Source organism: Osmerus mordax, chromosome 16, assembly GCF_038355195.1.
Source record: "Osmerus mordax isolate fOsmMor3 chromosome 16, fOsmMor3.pri, whole genome shotgun sequence".
Taxonomy (NCBI): domain Eukaryota; kingdom Metazoa; phylum Chordata; class Actinopteri; order Osmeriformes; family Osmeridae; genus Osmerus; species Osmerus mordax.
In genome coordinates, this window is record NC_090065.1 from 15,728,619 (window position 1) to 15,753,969 (window position 25,351).

The following is a 25,351-nucleotide window of genomic DNA, read 5'->3' on the forward strand; positions in this document are numbered from 1 at the left end:
AAAGGCTCACCCTCCACAACACTAACAATGGGTGGTTATTTCTCAGGATCTACACACCATTTACGAACACTCTGAAACCCTAAGATGTCTGGTGGGTGGATCGATTATAGGAAATTATCACACAGTCTATTGGGAGGGAAATATAATGGCTTTGGAGAAGGGAGGCCATACCGGAGATAGGCCCCTGCTAAAGAGCTTTTGGCACATTAATGGCAATTTCCATGCCATCAGTGAATTCTGGAAATGGGCTTTGGCACCCTCTTATTTTCCAACCCTGTTATTTTAGACTGAGTCAGTCTGTCATCGAATTTTGAAGCAAGAATAAAAATACTTTTCAAATCGTGTGCTTCTGCAACACCCTATCAAAGGTGTAATTAAAATTCAAGGATTGCAGTGACAACCCAGGAACACACTCCGGTCTCTGTAAAATCTTCAGGGAGGCAGACGATAGTTTATAAATACTACTAAATAAGTTTTAGACATGGAACAAGTGGTCAGGTGTCAAATAAGTATGCCTTAAAAGTGAAAACACCTTCCTCTGCTCTGTTGGGTCCTAAGCTCACCCCCCCACCCCCTCAATTAGCTATGAATCTCTGTTCCCTGTTCTGGCCTGCAGAGAGGTGACCACAAAATGTGCTGCTCCACAGCTCTTCTACTCCTTTAGGTCTTCCTGACAGCACAAGCTCACTGTTTTGCTGTCTTTAGGGTGACAACACAACACCTGTGTCGTTGCTCTTGGTGGCTGTAGGTGACTCTGCAAAGCTGATGTCCTCAGACAGCCAGGAGCATGAAAGGACCACACCCCCCATCCCAACGTGTGTCCTTGCTGTGCCACCCAGGGCAGGATGAGAGCTGAGAGCACTGTGAGCACAGCTCTGCCAGACACTGCTACGAGCAGACACATCTACCTTTTCAATAAAACAATGTGGGGGCACCAAAGGAACAAAGGTAGAAAAAGCAATAAAATACATTCATAAAGAATCAAGGTTGTTTTGTCTTTGTCTTACGTTGATGCCCTGTGGACTGTACAGCTGGTTGGCAGCAAGGCTGTCACTGTATCCTCCTGTCTGGCTGATAACATGGCGAAGAGTATCCACCTGGAACAGACAGATGCACGGATGTTTCAAACAAAAGCTCCCTGTGACAAAAAGAGCCATGAAAAGGTCAGGTTGATAGCAAAAAGGGTACTGAAAAGGTTACCGCCAAGCTTTCTGAATGTTTTGGCCCCAGAATAAGACAATAAACATGAAAAAGGGCAGTGATGAACAATTCCAAATACCGTACAGGAACACAGGGGAACTTTTAATGCATATTATTTTACAATACAATACAACAGCAGCGCTCTGAGCCTCAAATTTAATATCTCGTACATATTCAGTGACTTTGTAACACTTGGCCAAATAACCTTTCGACAAGGACATTGGTTTCAATTAGCTTTCAACCCGAGAGACCACTTCTTCCTGAGGATATTATGCTTTTGCATATTCATAAGATACCCAAAGCTTTTGGAAAGCTGATTTAAAAATAAATGAAGGAGTGGATAAAGGGATGGGGCTGAAGGGCTTGATTAAAATGAGAATGTCACCACGGGTGACTCTCCAACCCAGGGTGAGAACCCCAACACCCAGAAACATTGTGTTGGTCATTCTTGTCCATCTGGGCAAGGTCAGGGTCTGTTGGGCACCATTGGCTATGGTAACCCTTGTCAGGGGTGTTGATTGCTGTTGTATTGTTTCCAAATCTGTCGTAGTTGTTTATATAATTGTGAGTTGACAATGACCACCGCATTAGTACTTTGCCAAAGGCAAAGTCTGACTTCTCTGTCTCTCTGGTTAAGGTCAAGAGACTCTCTATCTTTGATGGGCTGCTCTAAAACAACAAAAAAATCTAATCCAGGCCCTGATGGAAGAGGTGCCTACCTGGGACTGAATGTTGGCTCCCACCTGCCCCCCCTGGTACGAGTCCCCATTGAGAGACTGCACACTCATGAACAAGTCTCCGGAATTGGACATGTTAAAAGAGCCAGCAGAACCTGGGAGGACAGAAAGCAAGAGAGAGAGAGAGAGAGAGAGAGAGAGAGAGAGAGAGAGAGAGAGAGAGAGAGAGAGAGAGAGAGAGAGAGAGAGAGAGAGAGAGAGAGAGAGAGAGAGAGAGAGAGAGAGAGAGAGAGAGAGAGAGAGAGAGAGAGAGAGAGATCGGGAGAGAGACAGACAGGCAGACAGAAAGACAGAAAGAAAGAGAAATATACACAGAAAAAAGAGGTGAAGGCAGGAAGGGAGGAATAAACACAATCATGCAACAGCAAAAATGCAGTAAGTGGATTAGTAAGAGTGGGGGAAGGGTATAGCAGCAACATATTTGAGATTGAGGATAAACGCAACCATTCACTGCCTAAATTATGATTACGGTAAAATGTTGTTAAAAATGGAAGAAAAAGGCAGTTTTAGAAAAGTTTAGGTAGGTATGATAATACGACAATACAATAATACAACAGAATAGCAATATGACCAATAGCCATGCAGGCACTGAGGTCAAAACTGGGCCATAACCTACGTGGACTAGATGTATGATTTCATTGTCAAAGTTGCTTGTTACTAGTGTGTCATTAAGGAAGCACTAATTGATCTGCAGGAAGACCTAAATAATCCTTTGTCCTTTAATGGACTGTATGTCCACAGACGTGAGAGAGAACTGCCTAACTAGATTTGGACAGGAAAAAAAACTCTGTCCATAATCCAATACTGTGGAAAACTCCCTATATGACTAAAGACTTGGAGTGCCCTTTCAGCAGCTTAATGACCTACAGGAGGTCAACCGGACAAGGAGCAGGATGGATGAGTCTCGAGAGGACCAGACGGTCAATACATCCCACCCAGCTCACCAGACAAACCCCACCACACAGAGATGGGAGAGAAAAGGGGAAAGATAGAGAGAAAGATCAAGGAATTTGGGTAAGTAGGGAGAGATAGAGATAAAGAGACCAAGGAATTGTGGAAGAATGAGATCGAGAGGGGGGGAGCATTCTGAAATAATTGGGTTAGTAGTAAGGATTGCCAGTTAGTCAAAAGGTTTAGACCCAGGGATCAGGTTCTTCAGCAGAGGTCTGGGAAAAGGTCATCGTGTCCCTCCTTCACAGGTTGTGTCTAACTGAGTCTTAAGCTGAAACGTATTGTATTTGTTTCTCATTGTCTTGTGCTGACCTGCTGAGTTGGGGGTCGAGGGTGAGTTGGCCTGGCTGCCTTGAGCAGACACGCTCGTTGCACTCACAGCCGTCTTTGCTGCGTACATGTTGGCCTCCTCCTGAAATTTACCAATGTTCTTCTTGTATCGGATTCTCTTGTTACCAAACCAGTTGGATACCTGGAGAGTCCAAAGGAATAAAAACATTCCTTTTGTAAAAAACAGTAACTGATAATGTATAGACGTTTTTGAATTAATAGAAGTTCAACGACAACACAGCTTTGAGCATTTCACCACTGACAATACTGTGTAGTTCAAAGCATTTGAACTAAACTTAGGTGGACTTTATAACTGACTGTGGTTATAGAAATACCTCTGTTGCTCCTGCAGATGTTGTGTGGTGTGGTAGGGTACTGCACCTGGGAGACTGTGATGCTGCACTTCTTGGCCAGCTCCTCCTTGGCCTCCTCACTGGGGTAGGGGTTACTGAGGTGAGAGTAGAAGTACTCATTCAGGATCTCCGTTGCCTGCTTATTGAAGTTCCTCCTCTTCCGTCTTTAAGGTGTAAGGGGGAGGGGGGTAATAGGCAATGGAAGTAAGAGACAGTAAGAGAGAGAGTGTGAGGATAAGCCACTCAGAATCAAGTACTTCTGAACAGGCAAGGGGATCTACTCTTTTTTTCTATTTACAACTGCAAAAAGGTACAACCAGGAAACACTCAAATCTGAAATTCTGAGCTCTACCAGTTCGCACACACCTGTACGGACACAAAGTACAGACATGCGTAGACAGACCTGGCGTCAAGGAATCTGGAGCGCAGGATCATGACGGCCTCGCAGGTGCTCTGCTTCAGCTGCATCTGGATGGAGGAGAATTTGCGGTGGATGATGCCCACCATGCGCTCGATCTCCTTGGGCGAGATGGGACGTGTCCGAGACTGCTCCCTCAGCAGGTTCATCACATGGGTAGTGAACTCGTTACAGGCCTGCATGCATACACACACAGGTAACCATACACACCGGCAATCATACACACACACACACACATCCACAGACAGGCATGGAAAGAAGAGGGGGAATCCTTTGAGTGCCAACTGCATGGTTAACATTTTGAGGGGGGTTGTTATTGTGAAGCAGTTACAGAAGTTACAGATGAAGTTACAGTAGTCAAAGTTTTATGTCGAAAGAGGCTGAGTGATGTGCTCTATGAATATAGAGGGGGTGTACAGAACAGGAAAAAAATACAGTATATTGACAAGTGAAGACAAAATGACAGCAGACTTTCAGTCTTGTTCAAGTTCAATGGGTCTGAGCTCTCTCTCTTTCTCCATGTTTCTCTGTCTTTTTCCCTTGTCGTTGTTCCCTCGTTTTCTACTTCTCTGTCAGCATCAGTCACAGGCTAAGCCTGGCATTCTGAGTTGGGGTGTCTGTCGACTGTCACCACAAGGGTGACACATCAGTTAAAAAACAATACCACACTTCAACGCAAACGTACGTTCCGCTCCTACACACGCAGCACCATTCACTCATGCACTACACAATGAACATAGCGTGGTGACACAGGGCATACTCAGGTGTATGCATACTGACAGTTGGTGCTGATTACTGCCTTGTTCGTAAAAGCCAGCAATATTTTGAAGTATTTTGACGTCAAGGAGAATGACAACATGTTGCCTTCCTTGGCACTGTGCTGGTGTGTGACTGATACAATTACTGCCAGGTGCAAATTTAGGTTTAGAGCTTGGTTACTCATGAGATGCCATGAGAGATCTGGTTTGAAGAGAGTATTATCACAAAAGGAACAAAAAACAAAATAAGGGCAACAAAAAGTTTTGTTTTTAGGATGTATTAAAAACAATTCTAGAGTGACCATCTAAAGTAATGGAAACATTTAGTAACATTTTGCTTAACATGTCAACAATAGAACTACTTGGATTTGGATTAGGTGACTGGCTGTGTTTAGACCTTGTAGACCTTGTACTAATGCGGTGGTCATTGTCAACTCACAATTATATAAACAACTACGACAGATTTGGAAACAATACAACAGCAATCAACACCCCCGACAAGGGTTACCATAGCCAATGGTGCCCAACAGACCCTGACCTTGCCCAGATGGACAAGAATGACCAACACAATGTTTCTGGGTGTTGGGGTTTGGATCCAGAGCTTTCCAGGTCTCTCCTACCTGTTCGTACTTCTCCAGCTCTGTGTGGTATATCTGCCTAATCTGGGTCAGTTTGGCCCGGTAATCTGAGTGTTCGGCTGAGTTGTCCGGCCCCACGCCTCCTGCTGCTGCTGCAGCGGCTGCGGCCGCTGCAGAGCCACCCCCTTTCTCTGGTCCCGACACACCCTCTGCCAGGAGCATGTTGTCCAATCGCATGAGCTGGGCGTCTGGCGGCTCCTCCTCTTGGGCGCCACGGATACTGAGCACTGCAGAAGAGAGGCACACATGTTGGTATGGAAAAAGTTTCACAGTTTCTATTCTTGTCTAGAAAGTACAAAGGTAATTTCAATATCTAAAAATATAGTAGTTCTACTTGCACTGCACAGGACCGTGACACAGTAACACATTACAGTATCTGAGATGTTAGATTCTGAGATATTCTTAGGTATCTGTCTGGGGAGTGGTTGTTGGATAATCTGGATAAAAACACTTTTATTATTCTACAATATAACAACTACACAGTCTGAAATATGACCATTCATTTAATAGCTCACATCTGTGCCATAAAACCCATAGTTTCAGAGTCTGGCAGCGATACAAGATAATAAAAACATAATTTCATTGATTTTTCAATATCATTCTAATTATTTAACACAGACTTTCAGCAGAGTCCATTTGTCTTTGCTCTTCTTTTTAGTGAGCTGTGATGTTTACCTACTGTAGCTTACGGTTGGACATCTGACATTATATTAAGATACTTGACTGGAGTGAGGCAGTTATAATCTTTTCAAGAGTAAAACTAATTTAATTACAGCCATCTAACATCAATGGCAACAGCTACCACAATATCGGGGAATAATCAACTGTATAACCACTAGCCAACTGAATGCTAATTTTAATCAATTCAACTTCAACACAATTAGTCTTATTACATTAATTTAGTTTTTCATTACATTTGATAAATTCCGACTCTAAATATAAATAGTGCATATGACAAGTAGTACATCGTTTCAGTAGGTGGAGTTAAGGAAAAGTCTGTATTTTTACCAGAAATTGCAACAATAACTTAGTTAAAACTTGTTCAAATGGTGTGTTCTTCTTCTAGCCAAGGTGGACAAGTGGCCATGGTTTGAACCTTTACTTCACACTCCCACAGGCACTATGGTCTGCTACAACATACACACACACAGCCAGATGTAAAATTATGTTCTGTGGCATATAACTGATAAAATGTATGCCACAGCCCCATCTCCCTCTACCCCACATATGCAGTACATAGAGTGTATCATGTACCAACATTGGCGTGAAACAGTATCTTACACCAGCTAATTATCATGGTCTACCAGGACAACATTCTATTGATGAAGTGTGCACCAGGCTGTTCTTCCTCTATCTACCACCAGGAGGCTCCCTAAGTAAAGGAGCAGGGCCTGTCTCTGGCTCAAAGGAGGTGAAAAAGGTGTAGCTTTCCTGACTGTAGCTTTCGACATTGTCCTTTACTCAACATAAAGTGCATTTCAGGGGAACTTAAGAAAGCTGAATGATATTTGTCAAACAGAGTGAAAACACAAAGCGTCATACAGGCACGTGGATCTTAAGGAGCTGCAGGGGCATCATGCTTTGTTTTCTATGTCTGGAGTTTTTGGTACGTGAAGAGGTGGAGGAGAATGGGCGCTTACATTGAGATCCTAATGGACTCCTAGAGCCCCATGGAGAACAGCAACATCTCTCGTAACCTCCTCCCCTTCCTACTCCTAGTCCATCTTCCCCATAATACCTCTACTCTCCACCACCTCCCTCACTGTTGCTGACCAGCACCACCATCTGAGCTGGGTTCCCGAGCAATGTGTGAAGTATAACATATGGCTGGAAAAGGTCAAGAGTTCAGATGAGGAGTGTGTGCATATATGTATGTGCGAGTGCACATGCTTGCCAGTAAAGCTATAGCGTTGGCTACTCTCAATTATAGGGGACATTTAATGAGCCAAACAGTGATTTATTCATCCCTTAGATCCTCCAGAGCAGGACTAAAAGCATGACATGGATTAAATAAACACAATTAATAAGGATAATCATACAATTCACTCTGCCATGACGTAATTACCCTTTACATAGCCACCAGCTTTATTTAGTTGTGTTCAATAATAGCTATGAAATCGTTTAGAGCTCAACACTAGCCTAATATCTTAGGGTGAACTCTGACACAATGTAAACATGTCATCCTAATCGTTATGGAAGAAGCCATAGCAATTCACCACAGGCCACCTTTATTATAATATCTCAATTACTTATTTGGTTTTTCCTTGCTTGTTGTTTTACTTGTTTAAGTATAACCTGTCAGCCCTTCTTGGAGATAAAAAAGCACTGTACATATCTAAACCATCCCCTCACATTCATGCACACACACACACACACACACAGTACGTGTGTATTGGCAGACAACATTCCCAGCGCAGGCTCCCCTTGAGCGTTTAAAAATGAAAGCATGTTTAATTAATGATGTTGAAGTATTCTGTCACAATTAGGAAGATGTACGGTTAAACAAGGCAGCCGTGATGTCCCTGACAGTCATGATGAAGGTTTACCCTCCTCGACTCGTCTGACTGGCAGCTACCACCCAGCGCTGGACCGGATCCATTTCACATCGATACTGTAACACAATACACTCTGCTCTGTAGTGCTGTGTGTGTTTATCCCCTGCTTACCTCTGCAAGTCACACTCACCAGGGCTGGGGCTGGGCAGCATGTGTGGCTGTATTATGTATTGATTCTGTGGGCAGTGGGCACACGTCATCCAGGGTTTCAGCAGTTAATAAATCTAGTCCTGACACAGGCCAGTTTCTGTGCTTGCGTGTATGTGTGTGTGTGTGTGTTTGCTAGTGAATGTGTGTGGGAGAAAGAAGAGACAGTGTTTGGGCCTGTCACAGAGCAGTCAACGGGAGTGAAAGCGACAGCCACATGATAATGTAACATCACCACCATTCATCCCTGCCACATGCCATATTCTAGGATGGGAAAAAACACTAACCTGGCAATCTGAAAACGGTTCTGTGATTTACACATGACAAGTACCAGAACTACCACTTGTTACCCGGTTCTTGAAGCAATCATAGTTACAAACCACATCATCACCATGTGCGCTGCATATGCTAAAGGTATGTCATGGGAACATGGAAAATTAACTTTCCAACCACTCACCACCTAAGAGATTAGAATCTCTCACAAGCTTATAGAAAAAACTATGAGTCATCTAGCTTATTTACTTTCTTGATCGACCTATTAGCATTGGAAATCAAGTACATTATTCAACAAGTGTTGTTAAATGATATAGATATACGTAGCTCCTTGGTAGAGCTTTTGACTACAGATCAAGAGATCGCAGGTAAAAATCCCCCCCTTTGCATTACTTTGGATGAAAAGCATCTGCTAAATGTATACATTCTTTGTATTTGCTCCATATACAGATAAAGGACCCATAACAGTCAGCCACATAAGGGCACATGAAGCTGCTCTGAAACACTTTCTTTATGTTTTTAGCTCTCATCTTTGGTGTCTTCATCAGGAGTGGTTAGAGATGGGGAGAATGTCCTTTTTGGAATGGTCAGGGTGGGGGGGTAGGACAATGTCAAGGAGTAAGTAAGTAAGTAAGACTTTATTTATATAGCACATTTCATACAAGAATTGTAGCTCAAGGTGCTTTACATAAAATCAATAAAAACAATAATACAAGTGATAAAAGTAATAATTAAAATAGCAAATCTATAAAAACAATAATATAACTAATAAAAGTAGTAAAACCCTTCTGAGAAAAAATTATTTAAATGCTTCGGTAAAAAGGTAGGTTTTAAGCTGTCTTTTAAAAATGTCTAGCGTGTTTGCTTCCCTAATATTTATGGCCAATTTGTTCCATAGTTTTGGGGCGTAATTGACAAAGGCCGAATCACCAATCTTCTTATGACTGCTTCTGGTGACCTCTAATAGGCCTGCATTTGATGATCGCAGTGTTCTAGCTGGTGTGTAGTTTATAAGGAAGTTAGCAATGTAGCTAGGTCCTTGTCCGTGTAGAGCTTTGTATGTGAGGAAAAGGACCTTAAAGTCAATTCTGAAGGTAACAGGGAGCCAGTCTAAAGTAGCTAGGGCAGGACTAATGTGTTCTCTCCTTTTAGTTTTGGTTAATAATCTAGCTGCAGAATTTTGAATGAGCTGTAGTCTTTCAGTGGTTTTCTTGGGAAGACCAGTGAAAAGTGCATTACAGTAGTCCAGCTGGCTGGATATAACAGCATGAATTAACTTCTCTGAATCATTTTGTTTTATGAATGGTCGTACCTTTGCTATATTCCTCAGGTGAAAGAAAGCTGTTTTGGTCACTTTATTAATGTGAGAGTTGAAATTCAAATCTGAGTCCAGGATTACACCGAGACTCGTCACCTCTGGTTTAAGACAGGGGGTTAAGCCTCCTATATTCTTGGTAATCATCTCTCTTTTGGATTTGGGGCCACATAGTAGGACTTCGGTTTTGTATTCATTTAATTTAAAAAAGTTATCATTCATCCATTTGTTTATTTCCAACAGGCAGTTGGTAATGGAATTGATGGCCGTTGCATCGTTGGGTTCAGTGGATATATATAGTTGTGTGTCATCCGCATAGCTATGGAAATCTATGTTATGTTCTCTGATTATGTCGCCGAGTGGTAACATATAAAGAGAAAAAAGTAATGGACCTAAGCAGCTTCCTTGAGCAACCCCGTGGCAGTTCTCATGTTTCTTGGACCTATGGTCTCCTAAACTAACATAAAACTTCCTTCCTGTGATATATGATTTCATCTAGTTCAATACACTATCCGTGAACCCAATAAACTTTTCCAGTCTATTGATTAGGATGTCGTGATCAATGGTATCAAATGCTGCACTGAGATCTAACAGGATAAGGATAGAGACTTTATTTGCATCAGAGTTTAGTCTGAGGTCGCTAATAATTTTGGTGAGAGCAGTTTCAGTACTGTGATATTTCCTGAAACCTGACTGCGAGACTTCCAGGATGTTATTTTACAACATCTGTTTTGAAGGCATCTGGGAAAACGCCAGTTCTAAGGGATGTGTTTATAATCTCTAGCACCGGACCTGAGACACTATCAAACACTCGCTTAAAGAATGTTGTGGGTATAGGATCAATATTTGAGGTTGTGGAGTTAGATTCGCTGACAATTTTGGAAAGTTCACTAAGTGTGATACAGGTAAATGTGCTCATGGTTATGTTGCAGAATCTACTTATGTCAGTTTCGACCCCACTATTAATAATACTAGCTCTGATCAAAGTTATTTTGTTCTTGAAGAACAAAGCAAGCTCTTCACATTTAACTGCTGAGGATGGAGGTGGGGCAGGGACAGTGTTTAGCAGCTGGTCAATGGTGGAGAAAAGAACTCTGGAATTTCTGGCATTTTCTGTAATAATGTTGGAGAAATATTCTCTCCTTGCTAGACGGATGGTTTTGTTATAGGTGGTTAGTGTATCTTTGTAGATATTGTAGTGGATAGTGATCTCTGTTTTCCTCCATTTTCTCTCTGCTGCATGGCATTTTCTTTTCGTTTCACTAACATTTTTATTTCTCAGCCATGCCTTTCTCAGTTCTGCTTGTGCACTTCTTTTTGTTTTTCAGTGGTGCAACAGAGTCTAACACAGATAATAGTGCATCATTGAGGTTCTCTACCATTTCATTCAGAGAACAATCATGATTAGTCGGCTCATATAGAGCAAATTGTTCAGAAAATGTCATCATAGCTGTATCATCTAAATATCTTCTATGGACTAAGAATTATTTTTTGTTTTCTGTTAGGATAATTTCCACATTAAAAAGTATATAATGATGGTGTGAGAGGGGTAGATCAGTTATTGAAATATTATTGATATTTAGTCCAGTTGTTAGGATCCAAAACAATTACAAAAAGCCCCATCAATGGGGATGGAGAGAAAGAAGAAAGATGATGGTGGAAGGGGGGAGCTGATAGTGGAAGGGGGGGTGGGGGATGGGAGGATAGAAGCGAAAAAGAGAAATGGAATAGGAAAGTGAGGTGTCAATTAAAAAAATGAATCCCAGTGCGTTTGGGAGGTGACAGCTGGTGGGAGAGGAGCGGACAGGCGTCACATTAGGAGGATTTGGTGGCCGCTCGTCCCCCTTTGCTTCTTTCTCCTGCCATCTTCCCCATTTTTCTCCTCTCTCCATCTCTGTCTTCCCACTAGTGACCTGTAGTCTCATGTAGCAGCAGAATCGGTTTGAGAGGGCAACTAGTCAGCCGGTCACCCAGCCAGTCACTCAGTCAGTCTGCCAGTCACCCAGCCAGTCATCTAGTCACCCAGCCAGCCAGTCACCCAGCCAGCCAGCTTGGGTGTTTTCAGAGCAAGCTCCCCCCGCAGCTACTTCTAATAACGGTAATTATCATCGTCATCTGAGGTTTAGACAGGCCGTGCTTGGGGCCTGGGGGGCTGTGCTGATAACGAGGCAGCCAGCACCAGAGGAAAGGCCATTTACACCCCTTCCTCCCCCTACAACCGCTTTCCTACTTGCCCACTCACACCAGTCACCACGCTCAAACTTAAAAGACCTTCATTCAAATAATTATGTAATTATTTAAAACTGGGAACATTATCCTACCCCATTAGTCCAAGGTGCATCTTAAGGTGTTTTAAAATATATGTATATCGTCTTGATCTAATCCAACTGGGTGCTCGACCAGTCTGGTTGAACTAGCCAGGGGGTGGGCACACAGCAGCGGTGGCTTCTGCACAGCCACAGTGGAGTCACGAGTGTGAGGTGCAGCAAGCTGAGGAGTCAGCCCGCTAGTAGGGATGCACACTTATGTATGGAGGGCAGAGCAGCCACCAGCAATCCCAGTGGGTGGTTAGCGTTGTTGTGGAAAGCTCTCAATGTGATATCATACCATATAGCTGAGCTGTAAAAGCCAGTGATGCTCATTTATCATGTTAAAATACATGACTATAATGTTATGTATTCTCATCTCTGCCTGTGTGTGTGGATCTGGCGCACTGGTTTACCAAAGCAACAACATGGGGTGTCCTCTTAATCTTTAATAAGAAAGCTGCCTCTAACATCTACACATTTGTGATCTCTGTCTAATTACACCAGACACACTTGCTGCCATTATCGAAAAGTGAACACAAACTGCTTTTGTTCCTTGGTATTGTCAACAGTAGGACACCTGAGTTGAACTGTTTTGAACTAATTTAGTAGACTATAACAATTCACTGGATGGTGTCACTGACTAGTTAGCCTGAGTGTCCAGGAGCTGATGACAGCCAGCAGACCCCACAGTGGTGGACCTAGAAGACAGGCTGGAGCTCAGAGGTGACGGGCCATGGGAGCCGTCGTCCTGCCCTTTCGGTGGCCCTACATGGGGCCTCTCCACAGCACATCAACCAGGGAGGGCCAGAGGGCCAAGCAAGCTCCTTCAGAGAGCTCCCCTCACACCCCTGTTCCATGCTGTGTGTGTTCCTATGAATGGCACAATTCATAAGGCTCCTGCTCTTTGACTGGCAATGAGTTTATGCAAGTGTAATTAACAGTAATTAATCCTTAATTACAGTAATTAGCCAAGTCGCAGTAAATTAATCCACATCTGGAGGCAGCATGTGGGGGACTAGCGTGTGTGTGTGTGTGTGTGAGGGGGAAAGGGCTTTTTGACAAGGGGGAAGACACAGAAACCATCTGACAGCATTTGGTTCAGGTATACCTGGGATGATCTGAATTCCCTAAGGTTTTTAAAGGAGGATAGAATACCCCCCCCTCCCCACACACACACACACACACACAATGCACACACACTCGCCACCCTCACCCAGCCTCTGTAACATGTGACCAACTGATATGATGTGAGAATGTATGACACAGAAGAGACAGCAATTAATTTTGTTTACCTGCTACCGAGCATGCAGAGTATGTGCTACAGCCATAGAGCATACACCCCAAAAAATTTCAAATCACAATGGAATCAATGTTCAATACCTAAATATGAACCATCCTCGCAGTGGCTCTGATTCCCAACTTCAAGGCTCCTTCATGACTGAACCCATACTGAGAGATAGTGTATGAGAGTCTTAATGAATACTGAAAACCAAGAGAGACCAAAGCGACCAGGGAATACACGGGAACTGTTTCCTCGTCTCTCAAGATCTACCGTGGAACATCCTATAAAGATCTACATGCAGACTTTTTTTAAATTCTGTTTTTGCAGAGTGTGCAATTTGGCTGTCACTGCTACTGAGATCCTCAGACTAGTTATGTTGCTGTTCCCCACCATACAACATTCTCCCTTCACCCAAGCCTGCTCCTGGCAGCTGAGAGGAAAACAATGCAAGACATCAAACTCTATTACCAATGCCTCTTCAAGTCCACTGGCTAAGTCTGACAAAGTGTTGGTATTTAACCCCGGCCAGGAGAGAGAAACGGTTCCATATTTGCCCTTTCTTTCATTTTCTATAACTCATTACTTGAACAACTCAAGGATAAATAAACTAAACAAATGTTTCTGCCACCAAGTTTCCACTGCATCTCCATCGCCTCAAACACAGCTGATTAACAATGAAGCTAATCGCAGTAATTAGCAGCATGGATTTCAGAGAAAAAGACAGAGAGGGCTCAGAAGGAGGGGAAGGGGGCTTCTTAGAACAGGGCAAGGATGTGGGGGGGTTAGGGGGTTAGGACTGGGAAGGCGGATGTGACAATCCCATGGCCTGCAGGCCACATTTGAAGAGCGGGTTGGGAAGTGTGGAACAGGACCAGGAGCCCTGCTGGCCAGGACCAACGCCAGCACTAACGGACAGACCCTCCTTGACGTTAATCACTGGGCCCTCAGGCTGCTCCACTGGATACTGGGTCAGGGAGAGCCCCTGCTGTCACAGTGTGTGTGTCTAGTGTGTGTGTGTGTGTGTGTGTGTGTGTGTATGTATGTGGAGTGTGTGTGTGTAGTGTGTGGTTGATTTGCCCCAGGCTCATATTCATAAACCACATACCATAATGCAAACAGTGCTAGACATCATTAGCATGAAGGCAAATCCACCCAACCGATGGGAAATAAAGGATCCCTTCCAAATCTTTGTCAAAATACTTAAATACCAGGGATCTCTCAAGCCTCATGTCTGAGGCTGACAACTTTACAATCAATATGCCACACACACATACACATACACACACACACACACACACACACACACAAACAACCCAAAAATCAACACAAACCAACTGGCATGGAGGAGAACATCTTCCAAGATTTTTCTCGGGTGCTTCCTGACGGTCATTCTGCACACACACCTGCTTCCCCAGCTGGAACCCCTGATTCTATCCCTCCCTCTATCCTCCCTCCTACTCATCCCTGCCTCCTCCCTCCAAAGTGAAGAGCTCCCAGCTGCCGGCCTATTTTTAGGGCCTGTTTGATTTCCTCACCTGCTGGGAGGGGGGACTAGTCACAGCAGGCTTTTGCTCTGGCCTCTCTGGAATACTGCACTGGAATGAAAATGGACTTTGCTGATACAGGGACTTGTTCAGCCCTTACACAGAAATGGGTATGAGACACGGCAGTTTGAAGCGGGACTATTCATTGAAGAGGCAATATAATTCATGGCCCCATGTTAACCATCTCTCTGTGGAGTTTACCTTGAGAACGAGGATGACAGAATTGAGTTTTATTGTCCTTATGTACAATAAATAGTCTTTATGTACTTATTATTTAATAATTAAAATATTTAAATGTTATCTCCTCTAATCCCTACCCTCTTCCGTTTGCATTATTCCTTTCTCATTTCGACAACAATCAAGGTTGTATTCTATCTTTCTCTCCTCCGCAGTGGTGTTGATGTTGAGGGACCAGTCAGATAGTACATTATCAGTCTGACCCAGTTGTCTAGCATCTCCAGGGACCCGCCATGCAAGTCTCTTGTAGCCCTCCTCTATGACAGGTTGACAGTTCTCTTCTTCTGCCACTCTTGGCCATGGAACTCTTTCTGGTGGACATGGATGTGTGTGTGTGGGGGCTGTTGTCTTTAACACTGTAGTACCTAATAATACATTGAACAATTTCCGGAGAAAATGATGAACCTTTTTAATGGAATTAATAAAATCTCAACATGTCTGTCTGAAATGAAAGTGGGGGTCATGCTGAGGGTGTATTATTGAGAGGGGTGAAGACCTGTGTTTAAGTGCCTGCTTTTGATATCAAGCCTTAGCAGTCCCATTGCCAACGACTACGTGACCATCTCACCTTTATAATGAGGTCTTGATTAAAATGTCTCTGGTGTTCTTGAACAATCAATCCTGAACACCACTCAGTGGCAAAGTATCTGCAAAAAAACCTCACAATTTCACTCCAAGGAGCTATTGTTAGTGCTGCTCCTTCTAGTTTAATACATTTAGACAATCAATCATGTTGCAATTAGCATACCAACAGAGCCATTTAAATATTCCCAAAGTAGAAAAACTAGAACAATTATTCCAAAAACACAAAGAACTTTTAATCACAAAACACTTGTCAGTGGCAGACTCAAATCACGGTTCACTCAATCATATAAAAAAAAGCCTTCGTACAATCTGCATTGAGAACAAAAGAATAAACTTTCCAGTCAGTCAGTCAGTCATGTAGGAGGCAACAAAGAAGAAATTATAGACTAACAGATGAAAAAGTAAGCTTACAGTCACTCGCAGACAAATCGACATGAGAGATGAATCACACACCCACACAAACAAGGATGGACGCACACACAAATTGAATGAGGTGCAGGCAGACATTGAATTTGGGTCAAGACTATCTCCCCATTGTGGCATAGTTGCCAATGTGCTTTTCAGTAAGAATTTGGGGGTGGAGGTGCATGTGTGCGGAGGGGGGCAGAGCTGCTGCCAGATTAGGTTGCAGTCTGTGCCAAGGTTATAAACAGGCTGTTATCAGTCTCCCAAACAGAATAATCCTCCCTATATCAGCAGCCAAACATATGGGCCCACACAAAGACCCAGACGCCCTGATAGACACCCCCTTTTAATTACACAGAGCAGAGGGCCAGAGTCTCTCTCTCTCTCTGTTTCTCCTCTATCTAGCCTTCTCTGCCTCTTCATCCATTTTATCTTCACATTTCTCTTTATCTCTCTTTCTCTCTCTCATTCTGTATCTGACTGTCTATCCTGTCATACACATATTTGAAAGGTAGATTTTTTATAAAGAGGATATTTTCAAATACGCTAAAAAGATGTTTGAACACTTGACATATACATGTACATTATAATACTTATAACAAATATTCTTGAGTACACTCTCATTTTAGGAGTACAACCATGCTAAACCAAATTACATTACAGTAACACAGATTAATGTAATGACAATGAGGGTATTATCTATGGAAAATACTTATCTAAAATTCATCAATTAATTATGTAATCTAACAGAAGTCACCGTTAGCATTGCAAAGGACACTCTTCCCGTCAGAAATAAATACATTCAAAAAGATGTATATACTGCCAACAGATTTTAAAGTCTTGTTCAATAAAGTTTAAAATGTCACTGAGGTCCAATACATGGAATCATATAAAATGCAGGCTTAGAAATGCTATGCAAAAATGACAGTGTACCTTCACCACTCAAGCTATAAAGTTTTATTTGGCAGCATTGGCCGTAAAAGAGGGGTTTTGAAGGTTGTCAATGGAGAATAATATGACCATTTTATTGGAGTGATCATATTTCTCACTTGCTTTACTCTTGGCAGTGTGAAAGTAGCAGTGCACAAGGCAGCAGGGCCCAGGTCATGATCCTCCAGATGCACATGATTGACACATGATTGATCAGGAGATTAATAATACAATCGATATAAAGATAACAACAACAACACACAATTTGTATAATTTCTTTTGTCCCTCCTAAAGCCCCAGAGTTGGTATTTTTCAGACATACAATAGTGATACATAGGGCCTCCAGAGCACTCGTTTTCAGACGGCAGACAGAGTGCACGCCTTAATGACGTCCAATCTTCTCTGTCACGCTGGGACAGAGAGTCGACGGGGCAAAATCGACCAGCAGCTCAAAGGGCTGTTAACCGTTTCTTGAGAATTCCTTCCCAGTTGCACACAGCACACACACGCTTTTATTTCTGCCACATATAGTACCTTCAATTCAACTTCCCCTAAAATCCCCCTAAAAAATTAAGAGCAGCAGAAAGGTTGACATTTTGTGAGGTGATATTTTGCAGAGACTATTCTATAATATTGGTGTACTGTTTTCCAAAGAGGATAGACAGTCAAATCCTGCTCAACAGTAGAAAAAGACTGTGCTGTTTACCGGGAGCTCTGCTTGCATGAGCATTATGTGAGTTAAGACTGCACCCAGCTCTACCCATATGGGACATCTATTTCTATGTATGTATGTGTGTGTTTGTGAGTGTGTACCTGTCTCCACCCTGACATGGGTCTCAGGCAGAGGTAGTGGTAAACTGACAGGCCTGGTGCCTCATGCTGCAGCCCCAAATTATCTCCCCTCTGTTCCAGCGGGATGAGAGGAGCCATTACCTCCCGCCACATTACCCTGCCATCCCTCACTATGGATGGCTCCCATCTCTCCAGCCATCTCTCTCTCTTTTACTTTCTCTTTTTCTCTCTATCTCTATATCTTCCTTTCTCTTTCTCTCTTCTTTTCCATGTCTCCAGTGAGCACCTCGCTGCAGTCATGGCCGGTGGTGCTCACCTCCTCTCTCCCCCCTCCGCCCACCCCACCCTCCCCCCTGAAACGCCACAGCTCTATACATCACATTTAACACTCTGACACTAACAGTCTATAATGTTTCTATTCTACAAAATCACTCTGCCAACTGCAGGATAGCAAAGCACAGACTGAGGAAAATAAATACCACTCTCAGCCATCGGCAGTAAATTGTGAAAGAAGGGGACAAAAAGGAGCCTGTGGACTAGCCCTGCCTCTTAGACAGGCGGCTGAGGACCTCTTGGCTGCTGTGTTAATGCAGGACCATTTCAATCAATATATCTAACAGCTTTTCCTCACAACACTCTTTGTGTAAAGGATTGCAAGGGGTGTTTCCAAGTAGTGCCAAACTCTATGTGGATACTTAGCACTTTCAATGATAATCTTTTTTTAAATATAATTTATTGATAAATAAATAAAATACATGAATAAGTTATGCAACAAGACAGTGTTTGAGAGTGTCTTGACGTGTCAGTATCTCTGGGTTAAAAAAAGGACACAGCCATTAATTATGTAGGAGAGATTGTCACGGCCACAGCCGTGCCCCCCTGTTGTTTTTGGTTTTGCCCTGTCCTAGTGTTTCCCTGTCATTGTCTTCACCTGTCTCGTTAGCTTCATTGTGTCCACGTGTGTCGTTTGGTTCTGTGTATTTAGGTTTCTGTTTTGTGTCCAGTCTTTGTCTTGTCCTTACTACCTGTCCGTGTGAGTACCCTAGCTGTTTTCCCGGTTTTGACAATAAACCCCTCTGTTCAACACAATGCCTCGCAACTCCCTTGCATTTGGGTCCAACCCCACCTCACACCCTGACAGAGATGAAATGTCAATTTTTGCTCTGAATTTAAGGAAAGAAAGCTTATAAGGTCAGCAAAAAAAAGCATATTAGGCTGTGAACAACATATACATAAACTCCTTGAACACCTTAAAATGTTTAAAGGACAGCACTTCATCCTATTGATCTCTAATCCAGCCTTTACCTTACAAAAAATTAATTATTTTACAACCTGCAATATCTTTCTGAATACTTCATGTCTAGAAACAAACATTTATTTTACTTTACCAGTGTATTAGCTTTAATATATCGTCAGCAGAAACTGCTTTGAGGGGAACATTAATTTCAATTCGCCGATTTAAACACTTCGGTTTGTCACCATGCTTCATCTCACTTCGCCTTCAAGTCAACACACACAATGGGCCTATCTTTCAACCTAATGACAGGGCTTACTTGCCATAAGTGTGAAACTGCTTTCAACTTGGAGAGAGCCATTCCAAATGTGACTTCTGTTTCAAAATGAATCTAAATAATTAATTACATGTTAAAACTGGCATGGACCTGGAGAAATTAGGGTTGGATGGGAGCAGGAAATATATCTGCCCCGGGGCAAAAATGATTTCTCATCTTAGCAGGGCCAGGCCAGCCAAGTGGATGGAGTTAGTGTACATTGTGTAGAAAGTCTATGAAACAAAGTAAAAGATAATGTCACATTTCATCACGTCAAAGACAGAGCACTTCCTCTGAGTTGGCCTGGAGGTGGCAGAAATCCATAATCTGCGGAAATCTTTTTTCTCATGTCCTGGATAGAGTACAACAACCCTGGATTCTGACTTTTCTGTTGAGGCAGGATGGATGTCTGAACAAACCCAGTCCCAGTCCAAAGCATTTGTCCCTAGGTGTGCTCACTGCTCACCCATTTCAACACTCTCTGATCATGGCAAGTTTTACTGTATCCAAACAGTTTGCACGTTTTCAAACAGAACACCAATATGAAACAAACCTGATTGCTATTTGACGTTCTTCCCTGTGAGTGGATCCAGTATAACTGGAGAGGCTGTTGCTACTACCTGCTTATAGGATTCAATGTCTTCGTCTTTGTAAAGAAAGGACATTTTGAACAACCTTCTTCCTATTCCTCGTCCTTGTCCCATTCCTTTGCAGCGACGCCTTTATTATTTAATTAAAGCTGGCGCGTCCATCACATTAATAATTGAGTGTGAGAGGAGACCCCAGGAAGCCGCAAGGCCCGGCACGATGGGCTTCCTCGTGAGGAGTGTATTAAAAATGTGTGTGTGTTTATGTCCCCAGGGCGTCTGTCCTGGCAGCATAAAATTGAATTGGTTATATCTAATATATCATCCCCTAAGGGTGGGTGGTTTGGGGGGGGGGGGGGGGGGGGGGGTGATGGGATAGTGGCATCCTGCTGTCAGGGAGGAAGGAGGGCTGGGATTCAGTGGACACGGAGCAACACAGATGCATGGTGTAGTGGGGTGACGGGGACGGGGGGGGTAGGAGGAGGACCGGGCTTGACATTAATGTCCACTGGAATCAAATCGATGGCCGTCCGAATCCATAAATGTGCATGGCCTAAAGCTGTAGGAGCAAAGAAACCAGCGCGGAACCATATTAAAGTCACTCTTTACAGTGGCGGAGAGGGGGGAGGGGGCATTCATGGCCCTTTGTTCAGCTCGGATGTCTGGGCTTCTCCACAGCGGCTGGCGAGAGGGTAGAGGATTGTTCATGGTCAGAATTACCAGCAGATATGAGACACAACAGCAATCTAAGGGCATTTGCATGAATAATAAGAGGATGAGAGTTTGAGACAATGTGAGGGTATGGATGCAGCCTATACAGGGATCACATGATCATTTCTTTTTACAGACTGAGGGTACATATTGAGACTACAATGCTGGCATAGCCCTCTCCTGATCCTCTCCTTTTGTCTCCTCTCCCGCCTTCCCCACACTCCTCTACCTACAGACATCCTCTCTTTATTCTGCACTGTACCTTTAAGGGGTAAGGGCTCCTAAAGCCTCCCCCAGCCTCCCTCAGCCTCCGCCATCCCCCAAATCCTTCCCTGTTCTCCTCCAGCCTCCCTCAGCCTCTCTCAGCCTCCATCATCCCCAGCCGCTTCCAGCCTAACCTAGCCTCCACACGTATGAGCATTTTAACACCACCATTAAGGTTAGGCCCTAAATTATTGATCTTAGCGAAAATCAAGAGAGAAAAGAGAAACAGAAGGAAAGTGAAAGAGAGAAGACAATGTTACTGAAAGAGAACTAAGAGGTCTTCCCTTATCTCTGCCCTCTTCTCTCCTTCCTTCCATATTCTACACAGACAGGACCTAGAGATGACAGGTCTCATCCACACCAAAACACATCTGTTAAAAGAATAATACGGCTGTAAAAGAATAATAAAATAATAATGCATGGGGGAGGATAGAGGAGGGAAGGCAGAGAAATGGTAAGAGAGAGATAGAGGGAGAAAGAAACAGAGAGAGAGAGGGAGCGAGAGAGAGCGGAGAGGATGAGAGCCAGACAGCATAAATAAAGATGTGGTGTAGTTCTACTGGATCTCCTAATGAATTCAGTAGGTCTTGGATCAATAACATCAGCACACTGGCTACACAGCAGAGATGCCAAAGAAGCTCTCCCTCACCTCTCTTCATCCTTCTTTTCTGTGGTTGCATGTCTGTGATGTGAATGACAGTCTGAGGCAGGATCATTATGGTAGTGTACACTCACACATGATCATAATAAAGGATTGTGATTTTGATTTGAGCCTAAAAACATGCTGACAATTATGTGTTTACCATCCCAAACAATTGTTTTTGAATGAGTACACATACATTTGTCTACAATTGCAGGATGAGAGCAGGATTTACTTTTATATATATGTGTAATATCTTTAAATGTAGATATATATAGAGATATTTTGGGCTTTTATTTGATAGAGACAGGAAAGTAGGGAGAGAGAAAGTGGAAGGCATGCAGGAAATGGCCCAGACTAGAATTGAACCTGGGCCACTATGGTATAGCCTTAGCCTATGTGGTACATGTCCTTCCAAATGAGCCCCCTGAGCAGGCTTCCCTGAATGTTACTCACTCCACCAAGTACAGTAGGGTAGGCTCATGTAAAAAGCTCTACTGGAAATGCATCAAGCCGAGCCAGCACTTTACATTGACTAAGTCTCTGAAAACCTGCCCTCTCTCCCCAATCGCTCATACAGAATCATGACTTAATGACACCCCATTAACATAATTGCCAACACAACAAGTGTTCCGTGTCTGAGAGCCATTCCCCATCCACAAGAAGAAAACAAAGAGAAAAAGAAGAGAGAGATCAAATGAAGCCGAACCAGAAACTTCCCAATGGCATGTTGTGTCAGTATTTGACATTCTTTTAAAGTAGCTCTAACTTGGACATCTTCGGCCACCTTTGTGTTTGTGTGTGTGAGGGAAAGAGACACTAAGATAGAGGGACAAAGATTAACCGCGCATGAACGACAGGGAAACAGAAAAAAATCATTATATTTTCATTCAGTGCGAATGAAAAGTGAAACACATGCTTTCCCTCCAAACACAACCTGCCATGCAAAATCAAATCCCCATTATTTTGTATCAATCCCTAATTAAAATATATTACTCCACATATTGCGCAAATCTCTCTTAATATGTAAATGCAGCCAATTCAAGGATATTTACATACCATTAATTAAGGCGGCACATTCTCTCAGTTTAATGAGCTGTGGCTTGAGCCTGCCAAGGAAAACTCAGTAGTGAGTAAGCACAGCCACGGTGGATGTCTTCTCTACGTTGAGTCAGGAATGTCAACTATTACTGCAGTATTGAACTAGACACCTCAACACTATCTGAACGTACCCTCCTGTATAGCACATTTGAATAGCTGATGCAAGATTTCACCGATCAGCACTCAGGAGACCAAGGTCTCTCTCTAATCAGCAAACAGTTGGGTATCACCAGCATTGTATGTTTTTGATTTAGACAAGAACATTGTTCTAATCGGTACAGACAAATTGTAGAGAGGTATTGTGAATTTGGAGACTCCATAGAATAAGATTCTGAAGCTACAGGTGATCAGTGTACAAGCTGTGTCTGAGGACCTTAGTAAAAGTATGGTCACAAGGATGGTTACATGACTGAGCCTGCCAAAACCTGCCAAAGACAATGATGGTGCACTTCTACACAGCCATCATTGAGTCCATCCTCACCTCTTCCATCACCGTCTGGTACGCTGCTGCCACTGCCAAGGACAAGAGCAGACTGCAGCGTATCATCCGCACTGCTGAGAAGGTGATCGGCTGCAATCTGCCTACCCTCGAGGACCTGCACACCTCGAGGACTCTAAGGCGAGCGAGGAAGATTGTGGCCGACCCCTCCCACCCTGGTCACTCCCTGTTCCAGCTACTCCCCTCTGGCTATCAGGACCAAAACCTCACGCCATAAGAACAGTTTCTTTCCATCTGCTACTGGCCTCTTCAACAAGGCCAAGGACTCCCATTGACATTCATTCACTTATTTAACTATTATAAGTCCATCTAATGGCAATTTCAGTATGCATAAGCCACTTTATCTCAGTATCCGATTGCACTGTTGACCATTCACACTGCTCATTATTCTTATTTTTATATATATTTTATTTTATATTTAAATTGTTGTATTCTTAGATTGTTTAGTTCTTTGAAATAGTTAAACTTTTGTACTTTTACTTAATTTAAGATCTGTACATGTTTAGTGTGTTGCACCTCCCTGCCACAGTAAATTCCGTGTTTGTATAACATACATGGCGAATAAACCGAATTCTGATTCTGATTCTGAGTGACTGGTGAGTAGCATCTCCAGACAGCAACCTGCAGTTCACACATCAAAATAAGGTCCCTCATGTAAAGCAACAACATAAGGGCCTAAACTGCCTCGATCCAAATATATTTCTAAATTTTTAGCACTGGGAAATTGTTTTTAATAACTTACTTGCCACAAACAGAACTCATCAGCACGGCTCTGCTACAATACAAGTCAAGAAAAATAACATATTCAAATGTCTGTCCCATTTAGCCAGCTAATGTATTGTAATCAGAAATGTTCTGATTACAGGCAGTTGCTCTGCCTGTAATCTCTGTCTTTGGCCATTCAGCAATGCACTACCTGAAAAGCATTCTGTACATTAGCAGTCTAAAGAGACCTGCCAAAGAATTGCGTGGTAGTTACATTGTATTGACGCGCCCGAATGCAGGGCCCAAGCAGTTTCTGAAAGCATTTAAGGCACTCACCACCAAATGGTGATATCTAAAGAGAACGATTCTTTAAAAACAGCTTTGCATGCATTGAGGAATGGAATGGCAACTTAGTTTAGCACACACACACATACACTTAGGCACACGCACACAAACCAGCCACACATTTTTCGTTTCTCTAAGCCACTGAGGAGTTGGGGAATAGTTCAAAGCTTGATGAAGGGAAACTAGATTAATTGAGAAGGAAATAGAACACTGTCATATTTTGATTTCTATCTGCCAATAAAATCCTCAGAAATTCAAAAAGTTGAAACCAGAAAAACCAGTTTTTCTGGTTTCAACCTCTTTCTATCCAGCTGCAACTTTCATTGTGACGTGTTCCTGGCAAGCCGTCAGAATCTCGTAAATTCAATTGGAGCTTATTACTAAGGAACTTTTAAAGCTAACCTTCATTAATGTTAATGACAGTTTTAGTGGGGGGCAGTGATGTTTAGGACTTTAAGGCTACTCTCCCAAGCTTATTTAACAAGCTCTGGACAGATATGGATGCTCCTCACAGCCTGATAGGCTCCAAGAGCCATCCATCACCCTAGAGGTCCCACCCACAGAGCAGAACATTCCATAACAGAGGCCAGGCCAGAGGATTGGGGTGACTGACAGCTTTATGTGTGCAACGGCTCTTCCAATGGAGAGGACAAGATGTGGTTTCTGGCCTCTCCGGCGGCCTTCTGCTCAAAATGAGTTCTGAGGCAGAGAACAAAGTGAAGAGCAAGAGGGAAAATCAATCATGAGACCTCAATATGAAACTGTACCCACAAACATCCTCACAATATATATAATACATGCACACAATATTGAACACTCAAATAATAATAAGCATTTTGTTCACCCATCCAAAACACAGTACAGCAGTATTTTCAAAAAAAATAATTTTAGTACTACATAAGTTTGAAACATGATCAAATAATCTAGTTGTTCTCCATTTAAAAGACAATTAAAACCTTAAAACAACAGCAATTATCATAAACAATACGATCATTACGCCTCCACACTCACTAATTAGTACAATAAACAGACAGATTCCGAAATGACTTGCTAGGACACAGCAAAGAAAACTGGAAAAAAACAGTGCAACGTGAATACCTACAAAAAACAACAACACAATAACACACTCGCATACAGTACAGCACCCGGCTTGCTACTCTCTATTCACACACAAACACGCGCACACACAA

The 25,351-nt window shown here is 42.9% G+C and overlaps 1 protein-coding gene across 2 annotated transcripts in view; it reads right to left on the reverse strand.

Moving 5' to 3' along the window:
- Nucleotides 1-25,351, reverse strand: part of pbx1a (pre-B-cell leukemia homeobox 1a) — a 42,179-nt gene that overhangs the window by 2,435 nt on the left and 14,393 nt on the right. Inside the window, exons 3-8 of one of the 2 annotated variants that reach the window (XM_067252537.1) lie at nt 5,368-5,612; nt 3,975-4,165; nt 3,600-3,735; nt 3,201-3,360; nt 1,920-2,032; nt 1,008-1,097 (exon numbers count right to left, since the gene is read on the reverse strand). In XM_067252537.1, the coding sequence (XP_067108638.1) occupies nt 1,008-1,097; nt 1,920-2,032; nt 3,201-3,360; nt 3,600-3,735; nt 3,975-4,165; nt 5,368-5,612 (935 nt within the window). The remainder of the gene's footprint in view (nt 1-1,007; nt 1,098-1,919; nt 2,033-3,200; nt 3,361-3,599; nt 3,736-3,974; nt 4,166-5,367; nt 5,613-25,351) is intronic. The other variant, XM_067252538.1, reaches the window with a different exon arrangement.